The 17,887-nt window shown below is 38.6% G+C and overlaps 1 protein-coding gene across 3 annotated transcripts; it reads right to left on the bottom strand.

Annotated features, from left to right (window-relative positions):
- Positions 1–2,977: 2,977 nt before the first annotated feature.
- mctp1b (multiple C2 domains, transmembrane 1b) lies at positions 2,978–17,472 on the bottom strand. 3 transcript variants are annotated; one of them, XM_053411623.1, is made up of 20 exons: positions 17,391–17,472; positions 17,132–17,252; positions 16,906–17,048; positions 16,640–16,719; positions 16,246–16,369; positions 13,287–13,454; positions 13,048–13,178; positions 12,414–12,600; positions 12,236–12,329; positions 12,013–12,115; positions 11,186–11,288; positions 10,696–10,797; positions 9,172–9,246; positions 8,294–8,413; positions 7,450–7,560; positions 6,607–6,660; positions 6,414–6,523; positions 5,956–6,065; positions 5,771–5,868; positions 2,978–5,247 (listed from the first exon to the last, which is right to left on the bottom strand). In XM_053411623.1, exons 2-20 carry the CDS (start codon positions 17,190–17,192, stop codon positions 5,176–5,178), a joined length of 2,046 nt encoding a protein of 681 aa, XP_053267598.1. In that variant the 5' UTR covers positions 17,193–17,252; positions 17,391–17,472; the 3' UTR covers positions 2,978–5,175. The 3 variants fall into 3 exon arrangements, with proteins under 3 accessions (XP_053267598.1, XP_053267599.1, XP_053267597.1); XM_053411624.1 differs by having other exon boundaries at positions 13,287–13,451; positions 17,330–17,468; XM_053411622.1 differs by having other exon boundaries at positions 17,330–17,468.
- Between the last annotated feature and the right edge of the window lie 415 nt (positions 17,473–17,887).

Below are 17,887 nucleotides of genomic sequence, written 5' to 3' on the forward strand. Positions count from 1 at the left end.
ATAATGACATCTGCTGGGGCCATCTCTCTCCCTCCTGAACTGCCAGTCCGACCAAGACTTGTTGTTTAGTAGCGATTTTGTGGATTTCAGAATGAACTGGATTAATGGATTATTAAGTAGGGATTGGTTACAGATTGTTTTGTTTGTTATTTTGGCTTTTATCACCCTGATACCTTTCTTCCGCTTAAGTTGTTAAATAGATACTTTTTGTTGCACAATAAATTGTTGTGGCACTCGATATCCTTTGGAGTGGGGAAAGAGAGAAACCATCTCTCTGTTGTGCTCCTCAGGTTGGGCGTGACATTAGTCAAGAGAGATATATTACGCTCATATTCAGTTTCATAACATGTATTATTGCTGATACTTGAAAACGTTTGAATGCTTCAAGTTTCATCTCTATCCATCTGTCCATCGCTACCACTTCTTATTTCAAGTTTTCGTTGCTTGTTTTTAGCTCCTGTCTCTTTAAGGCCCCCCTCCCGTGAAGCCCATTCCCCTCTGATTGGCCAACTGGTCCACTCTGTTGACATTGATCAACTGCAGACGTTTTCCTCTGGTCAGCTTCACCTGGCTTTGTTAGGGGCCACACTAGCCTCAACACGTAATGTAAATGTGGGACATTGTGATGTCACATGACGTCCTGATTCCCAGGATGTTTTGTCCACACCAGTATTATGTGGGGAAGAGGAGCTCTCTTTACTGCAGACTTTTGGCTTTTTAAATCTAGAGATATTTTTCAAACACTAAAAAAAAAGTAACACATTGTGGCTCTGGGGTCTTCTAACCAGATGGCTGGTGGTTCCATCCCAGTCTTCCCCATCTGCATGCCGAAGTATCGTTGGGCAAGATACTGAACCCCAAATTGCCCTTCACAACTTGACGGTTCTCATTGAAAAGGTGCTGCCCATTGACGCACTGTATGAATGTGTGTGTGAATGGGTGAATGACTAAAAAGTGTAAAGTGGTTTGGGTAACGAGAAGTATTTTCTTTTAATACTCATACTAATACTAATAATCGAGCCACACTGTTGCATGGGTGACATGTTCCTTTATCACCGTGAACACACACTCTGCAGGTTATTTTGTATCAGTCTCACAAACACACCATCCTGCTGAGTTTGAATGAACGTCTTGTATAAGGAGATGTCTGTGCTTGGAGCTGAGAGCCACAGACTGAGCGGAGTCAGAAAGTGTAAACAGACAAGTTAACACATTATGAGATAAGATATACTTTAATGTTACAGCAGCCAAATTGGTTCTGGACCCAGAGAAGATAATCAAACATATTTGCTGGTGTTGGTTTCTGTCTTTTCATTGGATTTGAATGCGAAATGTCACCAGATTTATCATCTAAAGTCAAATTCCATTAAAGAAGCTACTAAAACTTAACATTATCTACTCAACTTAACATTCACTTGAATCAAAGATGAAGAGATTAGATGTTGGTGGTCAAAGGGTAAAGGTCGAGTTCATGGTGACCTCATGCTTTTGTGAGCGTGATACATCAAGAACATCCATAGGGAATTTTATTACATTTGGTTGTCAAAGGTCAAAGATCAAGGTCACTGTGGCCTCACATAAAATAGGTTTTTACCTCATAAACGTGTTATCAAACTTGGCGAAAAAATTCACTTACTGATTACCGGTTAGATTTGGGGGGTCAAAGGTCAAGGTCAAGGTGGTCTCACATAACATGTCTTTGGCCTCTTCAACATGTACGTCTTTAGGGAATTTCAATAAACTTGGTCTAGTTGTCCTTTAGTCTCAAAGATTAATCGTGTGTTTCAGGGAAAAATGTAGGTAACTACAACTGCAAGGCAGTAATAATAGTACGTTTTTTCAATATCACAGTGATCCATTGACACTTATCTGAACATTCATGTGTAGGCGCGTGTTTTGAACATTTAAAAAGCTCAGTCAGCACATATTAACGTGGCCTAATGTAAATAGCAACTAAAATCAAAGAAACAAAAGAAGAGACCCAAGTAGACACATCATGTTACTTTTAACTTTTTGTTACTTTGAACTTTTGACCTTCAACCAACAAAATCTAATTAAATCCTCTGTGAATCCAAGTCAATTTTTTTACAAAAATGTGTGATATTAAGATATCATTTTCAAGAAAAACTAACATAATTTGTGAGGCCACTGCGACCTTGACTTTCGGATACCAACTGCAAATTTGTTAATCCTTGAGTCCAAAAGAATGCTTACACCAAATGTAAAAGGATTCCCACCAGGTGATCTGGAAATATGGCTTTTAAAAGAATTGGACAGACAACCCGAATGCTTCTTTCCACTGGCTGTTGTTGGCAAAGAGGAATAAAAACAGAACAAATGCAGATTCTTCGCTTTCACAGGCCCATTCCTGGACCAACCATATACAAATGTTTTAAATGCTTTAAATTGTTTTCCCTTTTTAAAAACCTGCTCCCACACATGCACTGCAACCCTGACCTCTTCCAGATATTTGCAGTATTTCTGGACACAAGTGTCCAACTCAGTTGAACTGGACATTAAATCAGTGTTTATTCCGCCAGCCTCAACATCTGTGCAATGTTGGACTGAGCCACTGTGTAAATGGAGTAGGTGTCTGGAGAAGGAGGAGACTAGTGGATGTTTGTTTGTTTTGTTTGTTTTGATTGTTTCTATCATTTCTCTACCCAGGTGTTTATCAGGGATTCGGAGTCAGGAACTATCCTTAACCTATTTTCTGTTTATCCAAAAATTATCTCAGTTGTGGTCCACTGGTTGGTTTCTGGATATAAAATAATGAAGCTGTTAGATAATGTGGTCAAAGGGGCCCAACAACACATCTTTGCTCCGGGACCTAGGAAGTCAATCCGACCAGGGTTTTTCAAGAATGAATTTGAGAATTAAATTGGAAAGTTACAAGCTGATGGAAGAGAGAGTGGCAAGAACATGTATTAACTCAGACATTAGGTTTCATAATAATAAAATCAAACACGAAGCGGCATTGATGTGTAGAAATATATTTTCTGAGATAAATGCTACACAGTTCTTACAGCTGGTCCTTCATTACAATCCCAGTAAATCGTCAACAGCAGCAGATACCCATTGTAAACATAGTGTGTGCAACATGGCAGGAGAGAGGATTTGTTGGAGAGAGGAAACAGCACATACGATTTAACAACGCTTCCTCTCTCCTCACCTGGAAGCTCAGGTGGACCTGGACGTCACATACAAGCAACACACATATTAGATGCACTTCACATTCAGCATCCATAAATGCACTTGCATATAGTTTCTGTTTGGTCATGCATAAACACTTTGACACACACGAATGACAGCGTACACAGACATGCAGGAGATCAATTCCAAAAACCGTCCGGATGGGAACTCACCTGACACAAACTGTTGTGATTGTCCCGAAAACTTCACACCAACACACATCACACTAATCATACATTTGGCCCAAAGCAAAATAGGAAACAATGGAAAGTGAAAATAACGTGGCAGATGTGAGAATTATGCAAAAAGAAAAGGTTGATAAAGAAAATAAACACAATTCTATATCTTGAAGTTATTTCCTGGAAAAACACAATTTCTGAATGACTGAATAAATCCTACATAAGATTTAAACTGTCGACATAAAAGCAAATCAAACCAAGATATATAATTCAATAGGTTAGAAAAGTGTCCTACCGAACCCATAGATGCACAATATGAATATTTGTGTCAATGGATGAATGACAAAATGCTCTACTGTAAAACAACTAGAAAAGTTCTATATCATACATAAACAACAATGATGACACCATATACATTGATGGAAAGGTAGGATGTGTGCATCACTGCAAAAACAGTAAACAGGAAATCAATCAAAGCCATAATTGGCTCTAGTAACTTTCCTCTGAACTCAATATGAAACTCTGATCCCTGCGGTTGTTGAGCCCCTGTTGATTTACTACGGTTATACTGCTTATATATGCAAAACACTCCTGTATGGGCTCCAATCCTTGTATGTGCATAGCAATCTGGTCTGGGTTGTAATGGAAGACGTTTGCTGAAATTTGTTATTATTTTATGTTGAAGCAACCTTGACTCAGGAGTGAGTCACAGTACCGTGCCCGCTGTGCCAGCAGTGTGAGAGATGTGTACATGGATGCACTGTATTAATGTGGGTGTTAATGGGTGAATGGGAAAATGCCATTTCAGAATAATGTATTTTTACTATTGTTACCTTAATGTTGCAGCTGTTAAAAGTGGGTCAAATAGGGGGATTAGTCAAGCTTCATCTTAACCCAGCATAATACAAAAATACACCATAATTTCTCTGTTTTTATATATATATATATTTGGCATTATTAATCTGAATCTGCTAGTGGTCTAAATGGAAACACTCATTACAAGTACTTTAAATTTGCACATAAGTACAACACTTGAGTGACTTTGAGTTATTTTGCATCATGTGATCTCACAGCTGTCGATGGAGCTGCCTGACCCAAAAGAGAGAAGGGTTTTAAATCGCAGAGTAGCACTCCTAAACTGGAACCTAAAAAATTGTAGAATGTCCCTTTCACTGCATAATCACCTTCAAGAAAATGATGTTACAGTTTTTGGGTTAAATGGGCAAAGTTAGCACGAAATCCTGCTGACAGGGATAATTTTCAGTTTGCACGTTTACGATCAATGTTGTTGTGTGGATTTGACCAACTCAGACCTTGTGTTTCATATGAGGAATTATTTACTGAGTGAAATATATGGGTTTATGCGTATATACTGTCATAAATGGAATAACAGTGGCAGTTATAACATGCAGCTCTGTTTTTAAAATAACACTGAACAATAAATAGAGTTAAAAAGACAAAAGGTAAAAAAACTACTTAAACCTGAGATGCATTGATTCCATGCAACAGCAGCAAATCTTCATATATGCACATGTATATTCATAACATAAATTATTACCACACATAACGTCAGGTTTATATTATTACAACAAATTAAAAAACATGCCTGCTTTTCTCAGAAGCATCTCTCTTCAAGACTTAGATCAAAACTTAAAAAACAAATCAGTGACTCTCCACAATAACAAAACATAACAACATTTTTCATCATCAAAATATATAAGAGATATGTAAATAACATAGTTTACACTGTTTACAGGGGAGTTTTCCAGCAGAGAGGGGGACAGATGCTACGTGGATGTGACGGTTAGCTCAGATTGGTCCTCCTACGTTTGTTGGGGCTTTGTCCAGGGTCGACCCTTAGCTCACGATACTGCATCTGTCCATCAACACACATAGTTATATTATATATGACATTTTTGAATGGTGCATACTGAAGAATCAGTGTGTTTGCCTCTTGCTATTGTGAAGGTAGAGCTGGTTTGATTCACAGTTTTTCGTATGGACTGGGACACCCAATAAATATGAGTCATAGCAGATGACAAGAAAAACCTGAAGTTGACAAATCTGTTTTGTGTTTTCAGAAATAGATTTTTGCTGTGATTTTAAATAATAAAAATACAGTACACTGCTACTTGACTGCACACTGCTTTTTGCATAATATCAGGAGGAAAAAAGGTTGGAAAGATGTTATATCCTAGTGTATAAAATAGAAAATTTCTAAAGTAACTAGTGACTAAAGCTATTAAATCTAATATTTCCTTCTGTGGAGTGGAGGTAAAGTATAAAGTAGTAAGTAGAAGTAATCGAGTATATGTCACCATTGGCACTTAGGGAACTGCTCTGTAGGGTTTCACATATTTCATAAACTGCTACATCTATATGTCCCACAAGTTACTCACCACTTGAACATCGGAGGGGACTCTGGAGAGAAAGTCAAGAACCTCATTGTTGTCAATCAAGTACGGATTACGAAGCTTCTTGGTGAATTTATTCACACCTGCAGGAAAATCAGAAAACAATTTTTTCAGTACAAGTGCATCATGTCTACACTGGTAAACACTACTGGTGTGAAGTCTGGACTCACCCCATGCGAGCACAAGGTATCGAAGAGGTAGGAGGTAGAGAAGAACTGTGGCCAAACAAAAGGCAGTGATCGCCAACCAGCTTAGAAAAGGCACTGTCCAGTTAAAAGTGCTGCAGTGGAAGAACAAACACAAGGTTGCATTTGGTGTTTTCTCACTTATTTGTTGTTGTGTTGTTGCTAATATTGTTGTGTTTTTTTATTTATGTTTATTTGTTGTGTTATCCCATTTTTGGTTGTGTTTTTGTGATATGCCATTGTGTATTTATTTGTTGTATTGTTTTATTTGTTGTGTTTTGTGATTTACTGTTGTACGTTTTCCAATTGTTGTCGTGATTTGCTGTTGATTTAATTTTTTTTCTAAAACTGTGTGCTCATTGTTTAACTTCCTTAAGTTGCTTGTTCACTTAAGGAAACACTATAGTACTGGATTCACCATCAAGGACTGCTATTTTACCCACTTCTTTATCCTCTCTCCATAAGACGCCGCCTCATCCAGAGCATTCTGCACACTGATGAACACGTCCTGGATGGCATATAGTTTATCCATGAAGCCCTTGGGCTCTGAGTCCTGATACCAACAAGGTAAACGTCAGTCGTTTTCCATTAAATTAAGTCTGACATGAATGTACATTTGCTTTATAATGACACTACCTTGTCTTCTTTATCCTCCTCTTCATCCTCCCATTCAAACATGGCCTCCATTGACTGAAAAGGGAATAATGAATAAATACACTTGACTGGTGATGTCGCTTTTTGATTTAATGATAGATAATTGTGATATACGGTATAACATATATCTGGACAATATCTTCAAATATTTCAATGTGACTGGTAGGCTACACTGCCCTCTGTTGGACAACACCCTCTTTGTGATTTTATTTTATTGGGGCACTCTTTCATAACTATTTACTTAGTTCATTCAAAGAGCAAATGCTACGTACTTGTATAACAATAAAACATATGCAATTATTTATTTACAACACAGTACAGTGCATGCAAAAAAGATACCAATACAGTTATTTTACTCTTTACATTTGAATAGTTTTTGGTATTGAGAATTTTATTTACACAACAACCATTGCCTTATATTTGTATTTTAGATTTAAAAGGCAGGAAATCTGAGATATTGTATGATTTATTTTATAATTTTAACGTATACACTTTCTAACTTGACATATATTGTGCAGGTTTCTATCCTTTCAGGATGGTTTATCTTGTTATCTACATTTTTCCTTTTCTCTTCCTTTTGCCCCTTCTCTTTTCTGTCCTTTCTTTTTACTCATTTTCATACAGCTGTGAGTCTGAAAGTGTATAAGAATATTTTTCTGTACATATTTTATTAATGAATTGAATTATTTTTTGTTAACCAAGAAGTCAGGAAGTGACAAATACGAACACTGGTTTTCAATTGTTGAGCTTATATTTTCGTCTCTAATTCAAAACCACCAAAAAAGAGAGACACACAAGTCGGATCTATTTTCTTTGATTTCTCACCATGTCGCCTGTTTCCCTGCTTGAGGAGAAGATGTAGTTCCAGACCAGCAGCAGCAGCAAGGCCAGTGGCACCATGTAGAGCTCAAAGTTCCACACAACCACCACAAATAGCTGGGAAAAAAGGAAAATGTGACATTGGGTGTTTCTCAATTGCCTTGACTTTCCCAGAGTTCCCCTCACCTGTGTGTCAGTCTGACACAGGTGTAAATGTGCTTCAAGGAAACACATTTACATGTCAAATTAACTCTCATGATTGAGATTTTTTCTCATAAAAAGTTATGTTGACAGGTAACAATGGCTGAAAGGCTTAACGAGATGTTCTCTGATATTCAAATGGTAAAACTGCGACACCACAAAGGCAACACACAGAAAAGGTTTGAGAGAACATGGGGACCTGCTTTGGCCCAGTGCAATATATCTTTAACTCCACAACAACTCTCACCTACCTGGCTACGATATAGTATATTGCTCTGTTCACTTATTCGTTTTACCTGGTCCTATCTTTTAGATAGGGCTATTGTGAGAACATTCCCGAAAGACCATATATGTAATAGAGTAATCTGTCTGGCAGCTTGTTTTTATTTTGTTGTTTGTTTTTGGTGTGTTTTTACCCTATGTTTTTTTTTTTTGTGAATTTGTTTTATTTCTTGTCAATACTTTGTTATGTATCTGAAAATTGTATATAAAGTATTAAAAAAAAAAACAATGGCTGAAAAAGTCTTCAGAACCTCTTTTCTCGTATGTAATTACAATGCACTAACCCTGACACAGGAAAATGACGGGACACAAATCCAGGTCATTAGAAGTACCAAACAAGTGTAAGTGAATCAGTGTACTTTCATACCAAAAAGGAGATGATGCTCCTTGGTGCAGACTCCCACTCGAAGCAGCTGTTGATGTACGTCCCGTAGCTGATCAGGACCATGATGAACCGCTTGACGCGATTGAAATTCTGCTGGAGCAACTGAAAAGAGACAAAGTCCATATTTCTGTACTTTTAGACTGTTATATTTAGCAGTGCCTCAAATATAAATCAGAAAATATTCTATACTTTTTTACTTTCAAGAAATCTCAAAATCCAAACAGTGAATGACCCCCTATTGCAACAATAACAGTGAGTATCTAAACCAGATACATCTAGACATCTAAAAAAAACTTATGAACTTGTGAATTAAAGCCATTTATTTTCTATTAAAGCTTTTAAAGACTTTGAGGCAGAACTTGATAACATTCAACATGTTATGGCCTTGTAACAATATAGTTCAGTAAGGAACACTTTTACACACCATTTACCACAACCATGTTTGGACTCAGTACTAAAAGCTGGAGGCTGGGGTGGTGGAGGTAAGATGCTGGCAACAAGGCGTGAGGGGCAGTGTAGCCGAGCGGGTATCAGTGAGGAGGAGGTCGTAGTTTGTTGAGAGAATGCGCTGTGATTGGTTAGTGACTGAGGAGCACCCATAAACCAGATCAGTAGCTGACATCTTATGACAGCTGAGCACATGACTCCGTGTCAGGTGAGCTATACACTGGCCCTCAAGTCTTGTTTTTAAATTTGTTTGTTTGTCTTTTTTATCGCGTCTGGTATTTTATCTGTTATCTCCCATTCTTTGAATTATTTATATTTGTGTCATTATTAGCTTGTCAGTCATCTGTAAAGAAAAGTGTAATCGTCACTTCTTCACTCATTTGATCATAATAATACAAGAGGTATGGACGTACCTGTTTGGAGACTTTTGGTTCTTCCTCGATATATTTCGGTTCTGCAGGGACCACAGTCTTCAAAGCAGCTTTGACCTGAGGACAAATAAAAACACACTGTCAAAGCAGGTCATGTGGCTGAGCAAGTCCTAGTGATGACTCTGAAACATGATGTCACAGTAAAGTTCAACCTTATTACCTTTTGGATATAAAATATCATCACATCATTATTTTTAGCTTTTAGACATTTGTTTGAAATCTTGGCCAAAAACAATTATAATTGAGTCAGAGCGAACATTTGTGACTCTGCAGGGATTTCCTCCAGTCGTTCCTGAGGCCAAAAGCTTGTTCAGTGAAGTCACAGTGACTTTGGCTGCTAATCAACTAAATCTAATCAGTAAAAACTCACTAAACCAGCAGTAACATATAAGCAAAAAAATATGGTGACATTTGCACATCATAGTTCACAACAGCAACAAATCCTCCGCAGGATTCAGGTGGTGGTGCAGCAGGCAGAGGCAGGACCTGACATATTATCTTCACTGCAGGGATCATTTTTGGTTTTTGTTTACAGCACATCGCCACTTATCACCACAATCTCTCCTGACATCTTCGTCTGTGTCTTCAATGTGTAAATGGTAAATGGTCTGTATTTATAGCACTTTTCTAGTCTTGATGACCACTCAAAGTGGGTCAGGAAATTAATATCTTCAGAAATACCGGAGGCTTTCACTCAGACATTTGTGCGCACAAATACACTTGTTCAGAGAAACTTTGACGTCAACAAAGACTCAGCACAGACATGTCAACGTGTCTGATAGAGAGATCGAGCCAGAGAGTTCTTCAGACCTGTTATCAACATGTGTCTCTGGTGACCTGGTCACAAGTAGATAGCTCTGAGTTGGTCAGTTCACGCCCGACATTAGAATGTGTCTCTGCATGAGTCTCCAGTGACCTCTTATGGTCTGTAAATGGTCTGTATAAAGATCATATATAGCTTTTACAGTCCTGATGACCACTCAAAGCACTTTACAGAACAGTTTTGCCATCCACCTATTCACACAGTGCATCTATAAGAAGCACTCTATCATACATCATTCATGCAATGCTGACACAGCCGTCAACATTTCAGTTTTCAGTTTATTGCCCAAGGACACTTCATCACATGGAATCAGGAGACAGGGATCGGACAGCTGATCTTCTGGTAAGTGGACGACCCATGATCTCATTTAGTGGCAGACAGTGTTAATAATGTGGCAGTAGTCACAAATAAATACAAATATCTTTGTTTCACTATGAAACTGTAGTGGTTCAGAGTTCGACAGCTGACTAGGTCGTCCTTAAAATTTGGACTGGACACATTTGCATTGACACAGCTAAAAGACAGGGACTCATGCGTCCAGCCCACTTCTGAGTGATGGGATGTAAAATCGAAGAGGTTCTAAAGAAAACTGAACCTAGAGCTGTCCACTTGTGATGGAATCACCTGAGACAAATGTTAATACCAGGTCTCAGGCCTCATGCACAGCACAGACTGACACTCACAGTGTTGTAGACGACATCGATCACTAGGTAGATGACTCCTTTGGTTGGACCCGTCAGCTCCTTATTCTTTAATGTGTAGCTCTTCTGCTCACCGTTTCGTATCTGACAGAAATAAACTTAAAGTGTTAAATAGTTTGACCTCACTCTCTTCACTGTTTCAAATTATAATTGTATTATATAATTTTAAATCTCTTCTATCAGACAAACACAAAATTGACACATGCACAAAACAGATATACACTGACAGGCAACCAAATTATAACTTGATTAAAATTGCATATTTCTCTAGCTTTGGAAAAAAATATTCTAAGAACACACAACTCAACAACATACACTATATATAACACAGAGGTCTAGTCATTTTGGGATATTTTAATGTGGAAAAGTTAGTGATTAAAGCTTTAAAATTAATCGTTGGACACTAATATATTTGCATTTTTGTTAGTTTTTACACAGATGTACTAAGATATCCTGTGTCTCTTGCACTCACATGCAATAAGGGAATGGCAACTTTTCCCAGGAAGTCAGCGCTCCTGTCTCTGTCCTCATCAAACACTGTCAGCTCCAACAATGAGTGAATGTCTTTCACATTACTGAGGAATAGACAGAGAAATAATGAAGGTTAAGCAGATAAATGATACATCAGACTAAACTAGGAATCGTTAACATCCACTAAAACCTGTTTTTCCTGTTCATTCTTCTATAATTTAAAGACTCAGTGTAGAGACATCTAGAGGTGAAGTTGCATGTTGCAGCTGAATACCCCTCCCCTCACCCTCCCCTTCCAAACAAGAAAGAGAACCTGTGGAAACCTTCAGTTGTCATAACAACTAAAAAGGTGTTTAGTTTGTCCAGTCTGGGCTACTGTAAAACAAAAATTGCACTATCCTTAGAAAGGACCCGCTCTCTGTGTGAATATGAAGTATTTAAATATAAAGAAATTAAGAAAAAAATGATCTAAAGAAAACAACAATTCATACAATTTAGACCAGTGAAAACATCACTAGAACCATTTTATATTCAATTTCTGCCAATAGATCCCTTTCACCTAAATTTTGGACCTTTAAATCGGTTCTACATTTCAAATGAATTCTGTATCCCTGTTCCCTATCCCTAATTTTTGTGCTTCTGTACCTTAGTTCAGTGTCTTTTACAATGGAAATCTAAGAATTTGCCTTCGAAGGAAACCAGTGTTAATACAAATGACTGAAGAAAAATGTACAGCTTTTATTGTAGGTATGTCATTTCAGGGCTTATGCACAAACACAGGGTTATCTGGTAACAGGTTAATAAAACAGCAAACTGATGGTCACTCACAAGGTGAAGACTTTATTCCACTCTGGATTTAGGTTCTTGTAAACAGTGTGTGTCTGAAGTCTGTCGTTATTCAGCTCCAGCACACAGAAAGGGTCACTCTTACCTGAGGAAACAATGAGTATAATATTTAGTGTGGCAGTATTGTAGCACTTTAAAGTACATTGTGAGCAACTATACCTATGTTCATGAATGTAAGATGAATGAGAGGAGGCAACATGTTTACCAGTTACATCTGCAGCCATGAGACCTTCTGCTCTCATCACCTTGATCTGCACTATACCCACATCTTTTAAGTTAGAGAACGACTGCCGCAAACCCTGGGGAAGGAAAGAAGGCACTAAATGTCACACTCTGACGTCTTTCATGATGTTTTACTCATGAGACATTTGAATGCTGCCTACGTATCGTTCGAGAATCTCCCTGTGTTCCTGTGGATCGTCCAGCGGTGCGACGGACAAGTCAGAGATGGAGACGTGGGCCGAGGCGGTAAGCGTGACCAGCAGCACAATGTGGCCCCGGGACTCTTCCAGCGGCACCTCCAGGTGATGGGTTTGTTCTTTAGCCAGAGCAGAGAGGTCCAGCTGGCAGCTGGGCAACAAACACAATCTCACCATTTCAGATTAAAAGAATAGGCATGAAATAACATAACAGGGACAAGATGAGGATGTAGCAGAGAGGGGAAAACAAACTCAGAATGCATTTAACAAACCAGGAAGGAAAAGAGGTAATGCACCTACATATACATATACCTATGTTATCATACTATTGAATAACTAATGTCAATTCACCAGAGAAAGTGTTAAACGAATATTATAATTCACTAATAATATTATAATTCACTAACACTTACAGAAATTTAACAAAAAAGGTCAGAAAACTTTCATTAATAAATTGATTAATTAGAATTAGTTTTAATTGGGAGAATCCTACAGACATTTTGCTAGATTGATGCATAAATGTTTTAAAGATTAGTGCTCCGTCACCTGCGGACTCACATTAGTGGAGCAGAGCACTGATACAGAAAGCAAGACTGACCGTCCAATGAAGTCATCTCTCCTGCCGGTGTCCTTGTCCCACACAGTGATCTCCAACACTCCTCCTTTTTCGTCAAACAGATGCATATCAAACTTCTCCCTCCACTGTGGACTCAGGGTCTTTGGCACACACTAAACACACACACACATGCGCGCACACAAAGCAACAGATAAAAAAGGTAAGGATGTGCTCAAATTATAAAAATAAAAAAAGCACCACAGAGATCGCAGTGGACAAACCTTGCTCCTGTACTTCTGGTGCCCCAGTCTGAACTTGACGTATGGGTCACTCAGGCCATTGGGGTCCATGGGAGTCAGGTTACGACCTTCGATTAACGAAATGCTGACAATCCCTCGCCAGAGTTGTGATTTCCGATGCATCTCTGAGAGACGCATTGACTGCTGCTGCTGGTCCGCACACAAACACACACAACCAAACATCAACACAAAATTTATTTTTGACTTAATATATATATATGACTTAACAGGAAAGAAAGTCAGCATGCTGGACCATGCTCTTTATGTGTCAGCTTGATTTGAAAGGTGAAGATTTTCAGATCTGTAGTTGTGGCTTTAAATTTATCCGGAACTGTTGCCAAATTGTTCAGAATTTAGACAATAACATTAATATCTCTTGACAAATATCAGGCTTTGCATGCACACACAAACTAACTCTATAACTATAGATTAATCCTCTAGCTCCATTTGAAGACTGTAGGATAATTTTAGCATGTTAACATTTTGTGAAAACTTTGAAGAAGAGGGCCCTGGTTCCGGGAAGTGGAGGGAAATGACAGCGGCAAAAACAATCAATACTTAGGGATCAATACACTTGTTGATGAATTGTACAGTGCAACATGGGAAAACAAAACAAACAAACAGTCAAACAAGGCTCTAGAGTTCTGCACACAAAAACAACTAACATTGACAGATAAGTGATGGGCATGAACACTTCAGGACAGGTGGTGAAAAGCTACGGCCGCGCACAAGCACGATGACGACTTACCTTAGTGGATCGTTTCCAGGACTTCCTGAGCAGCATAGTCTGAATATACATTAACATATATTATTTCAACTAACTCCTGTAGGGTGGGAAAATACTAATGGTTCAGCTAGAGGGCTACAAATATTTGTGGTACAACATGGAAACAAGAGAAAAGTCAGCATTCTCTTTCTTTAAAATTCTGTAGTACAATATAGGAGCTAAATCGAGCGATGAACAGGAGTCACGCTCCATAAATAAAGCATCAGATTGTAACAGTGAAAAATCCTCTCTACCATCTGAATATTCATCATTATAGCCTCACTGGTGGCTCATTAGTTTGAATGGAACTTTAAAGAGAACAAGCTGTCTTGTTTCTGAAGCTACCTGGTCTTCATCCCTACGTCGCTCTCTGTCATTGCTGTTTATGTCTCTCCTCCTCTCTGACTGGAGGTGCAGCACAGACAAGATTGGTCATATGATTAATTTATATGCTGAATAAAACATGAATGGGACAGGCTGTGTTTAATCTTATTGCCTGGGACACATTAAGAAACCAGCTCTCTCTGATACCAATTAAGGACAAAAGATATTTGTAGGGTTAACACAAACTTTGAAATGTAATCACTCCTTAATATATCAAGTTTAAAGCTGCTATGATTAAAAATCCTGGTATTAAAAGATGTTAAATATCCTAAATGTTACTACATACGCTTTTAACCTGATTAATCTATATGGTATAGAAGCAACACAACATCCACAGAAAAAAAGCCTATGTAAAAATGTTAAACATAATTTAATTAGATAATAGTATTCTACTCGTACAATGCATCTAGTATATACCGTAAGCACCTGTGAGCATTTACTACAAATTGTATTTAAATGGTATTTGGTTCATTTCTGTCTAAATATATATACTTCAGGTTGTGGGGCTCCGGCCAAATGAGAGTGAATGTAACTCCTTCAACTTTGGGCAATCACAGGACCTGAGGCTGCTCTTTAATTGGTTGTTGCAATATTCCATTGGAAAATAATTGTTACGGATTTATGTTATTTTAATCAAATGTGATTGGCCGATCTTTCGATGCCGTCTCAGGTATATCCAACGTCACGAGTTACTTCCGCTGCAAGCTGACTGGCAAAGATACGGCGACTTCATGTGGAACTGCGGCAAAACTGGTCATTTCTTTACAAAAACGCCCTTTCACAAGGTGTTTGCTCGAAGAAGCACCCCCCCAAAATAAATGTTATCACCAGCCGATGATAAGTATTTATGTATTTCCTTATTCTATATTTGAGTGGGTACAAATAACATCTACCAATATAAAAATGAAAACAAGGGTTGCATTTTGTTTTAACTTTTAAAGAGGGGCCCATTGATATCAGTGCTGAGGGGAAAATAATGCGACAGTTGCATAATTTTCCTCTGAAGGAGTACGAAAACCAAACGCTAAAAAAATTCAAATCAGAAAAAGAACTAGCATAGGAAGATCTAAAGATAAACCGAACTTGATAAATGAGACTGTTTCAATTAGATAGTAATAAGCACATTTTCTCTCTACGGGAGAAAGCTCTTCACTAGGCTGAGGGGTAAAGCAGGGAGGGGTCAGTCAGGAGGCAGCTATAGGAAGTCACTAAGAGCCTAATCGCCACTACACTCACTTTATTCACATAAGGCCTCCACCGATACGTCTTAACCTCTCTCTGCTGCAGGAAACAAATGAACATTGTTACTGCCTGAAAAACCTAAAATCCTAACAGACACATAGTGTCTGTTTTCATGCAACATCGAGGTAGAATGTAACTTGAACATTTACTCAAGTACTGTACTAAGTATACTTCTTAGTAAGTAAACCCTTTTATTTACGGAAATGATTTACTTTTTACACAACTGCAAATATTTGACAGATTTAGAAGTTACTTTACAAAGGAAGATTTTACATGTGAAAGGTAACGTCTTCAAGCAGAATCATTTTTTGTAAGACCAAATGCAGCTTCATCAGTTGCATTAAAGCTGAGTCTTCAGCAGTACAGGGTCCACCACTGCATGTGTTTGTGTGTGTGTTGAGTACACTTGGTAGTTAGGTTAGATTGATGTTGGATCACCTTGGAAGACCTCCTCTAAAGGGTCTTGAAGTGGTAGTTTAGTTCAACACCATAGTGAGGTTACTGTGTAATAATACCCAGCTAAGCACATAATACAATATATATTCCTACCATTGAGTCTCGTCGCTCCTCTATGGGACTTTCTTTAGGCGTCAGGGTGACAGCGAGCTCCACGGTGCCCAGATCCTGATCGGGATACTGTGGGTCCTTCAGCACCAGAGTTACAGGTATCGACCTGTAGCACACAGATATGAATCATGATCAACTATACACCCTACTATGTTAAAGAAGGAGTTCAACGCTCAATCACTTTGCTGTTAGATGAGAATAAATAAGTTAACAGTTAAATAACACTATATTAGTGTGAAAACCCCTTTTGACTGACGCAGCAACGTAAGAAGAATTGAAAAGGATACTTCAGTTTAAAAAGTGAAATCAACCTGGGAGGGGACGCATAGATGATAGCAAAGGTTAGCATTAATGTAATCAGGGTCACATGCTATACCTCTGCTGCTCCAGAGACTCCACGTTGAGGTAAGCTGAACCCATGAAGTCATCTTGAAAGGCAAAGTCATAGTCAAACACCTGCAGGGAGGCAACACAAAATTCTCCACTGACTATAATGTTCATTAACAATGCATAGGGAGAAGCTTTATGTGTGTGTGTGTGTGTGTGTGTGTGTGTGTGTGTGTGTGTGTGTGTGTGTGTGTGTGTGTGTGTGTGTGTGTGTGTGTGTGTGTTTGTGTGTGTATGCATCATCCAAGCCTTTACCTTGACATGCAAAGGTTCACTCAGACTATCCATTATTACAGTCGTCCTCTCATCCCACAATGGGTTGAGGTTTTTGTGGATGGTTTTGCTCCTGAACACATCTTTATTACCGAGTTTGATCTTGACATATGGATCACTGCTGCCTAAGAAGACAAACAAAGCTGTAACTGAGCTAAAAAAGCAAGATTTGGAAGAAAGGTTATCGACAGACAAGATTTCAGTTTACCGCCTCGGTCTCGTACGGCCAGGTTGTGGCCTCTCTTGAGTTCAATCTCCAGCTTGAACATCCCTGAGCTGGTGGTAAGTCGCTCAGGATTGGCCCCTGCGGAGCACGGAGCAGCAATACCCTATTAAAAAATGGATGCATAAATCAACAAACAGTACAAACAGTAATGAATCTCCAACAGCCACAAAATGAACTTACTGATATTTGTTAGAAAAACAAGAAAATGGTTATAAGCCGTCTGAAGCGGAGCCCTCACTACCTCAGTTGTATCGTAGCATCCACATTTGCCCACAGCTTACACTGACTGAAATGTCTAATTCAACTCAGTAACTTGTCCCAGGGGTGACCACTTACAGGAAATTACACAAGAGCAGTTTCCTCCCATCCGACCACAGCGTTGTTGAGCTGATAGTCTTTCCAAAGTAAAACCCTCACTTTCACTGCAGCAACAGCGTTTCAGCTGTTGCAATGCGGAAACTCAACAGATAGACACACGGCAGATGGATTAACAGCATACGCTTACAATATGGAGCAATACTGATCTGAAACAACTGATCATTTATACAACCACAGAAGGAGATGCAACATGACCACAAAGGGAAACACTAAGAATAGCAAGTGATTCAAACAAATCACTAGGAGATAAGTGCATAAAAAAAATCATCAACAAGAGATAAAACAACTACTAAGAGACACAAGACAGCAACACTGACATGTAGAACAACCCAAAGAGAAACAAAACAACCACAAAGAAAC

Source organism: Pleuronectes platessa, chromosome 19 (genome assembly GCF_947347685.1).
Source record: "Pleuronectes platessa chromosome 19, fPlePla1.1, whole genome shotgun sequence".
NCBI lineage: Eukaryota > Metazoa > Chordata > Actinopteri > Pleuronectiformes > Pleuronectidae > Pleuronectes > Pleuronectes platessa.

Excerpts from the sequence above, each read along its gene's own strand:
- mctp1b (XM_053411623.1), bottom strand. The coding sequence starts at position 17,192 with ATGTTCAAGCTGGAGATTGAACTCAAGAGAGGCCACAACCTGGCCGTA. Across the intron at positions 16,720-16,905 it reads GTGAACCTTTGCATGTCAAG|GTGTTTGACTATGACTTTGC; the intron begins GTAAAGGCTTGG and ends GCCTCCCTGCAG. Across the intron at positions 10,798-11,185 it reads TTGCCATTCCCTTATTGCAT|ATACGAAACGGTGAGCAGAA; the intron begins GTGAGTGCAAGA and ends TATTTCTGTCAG.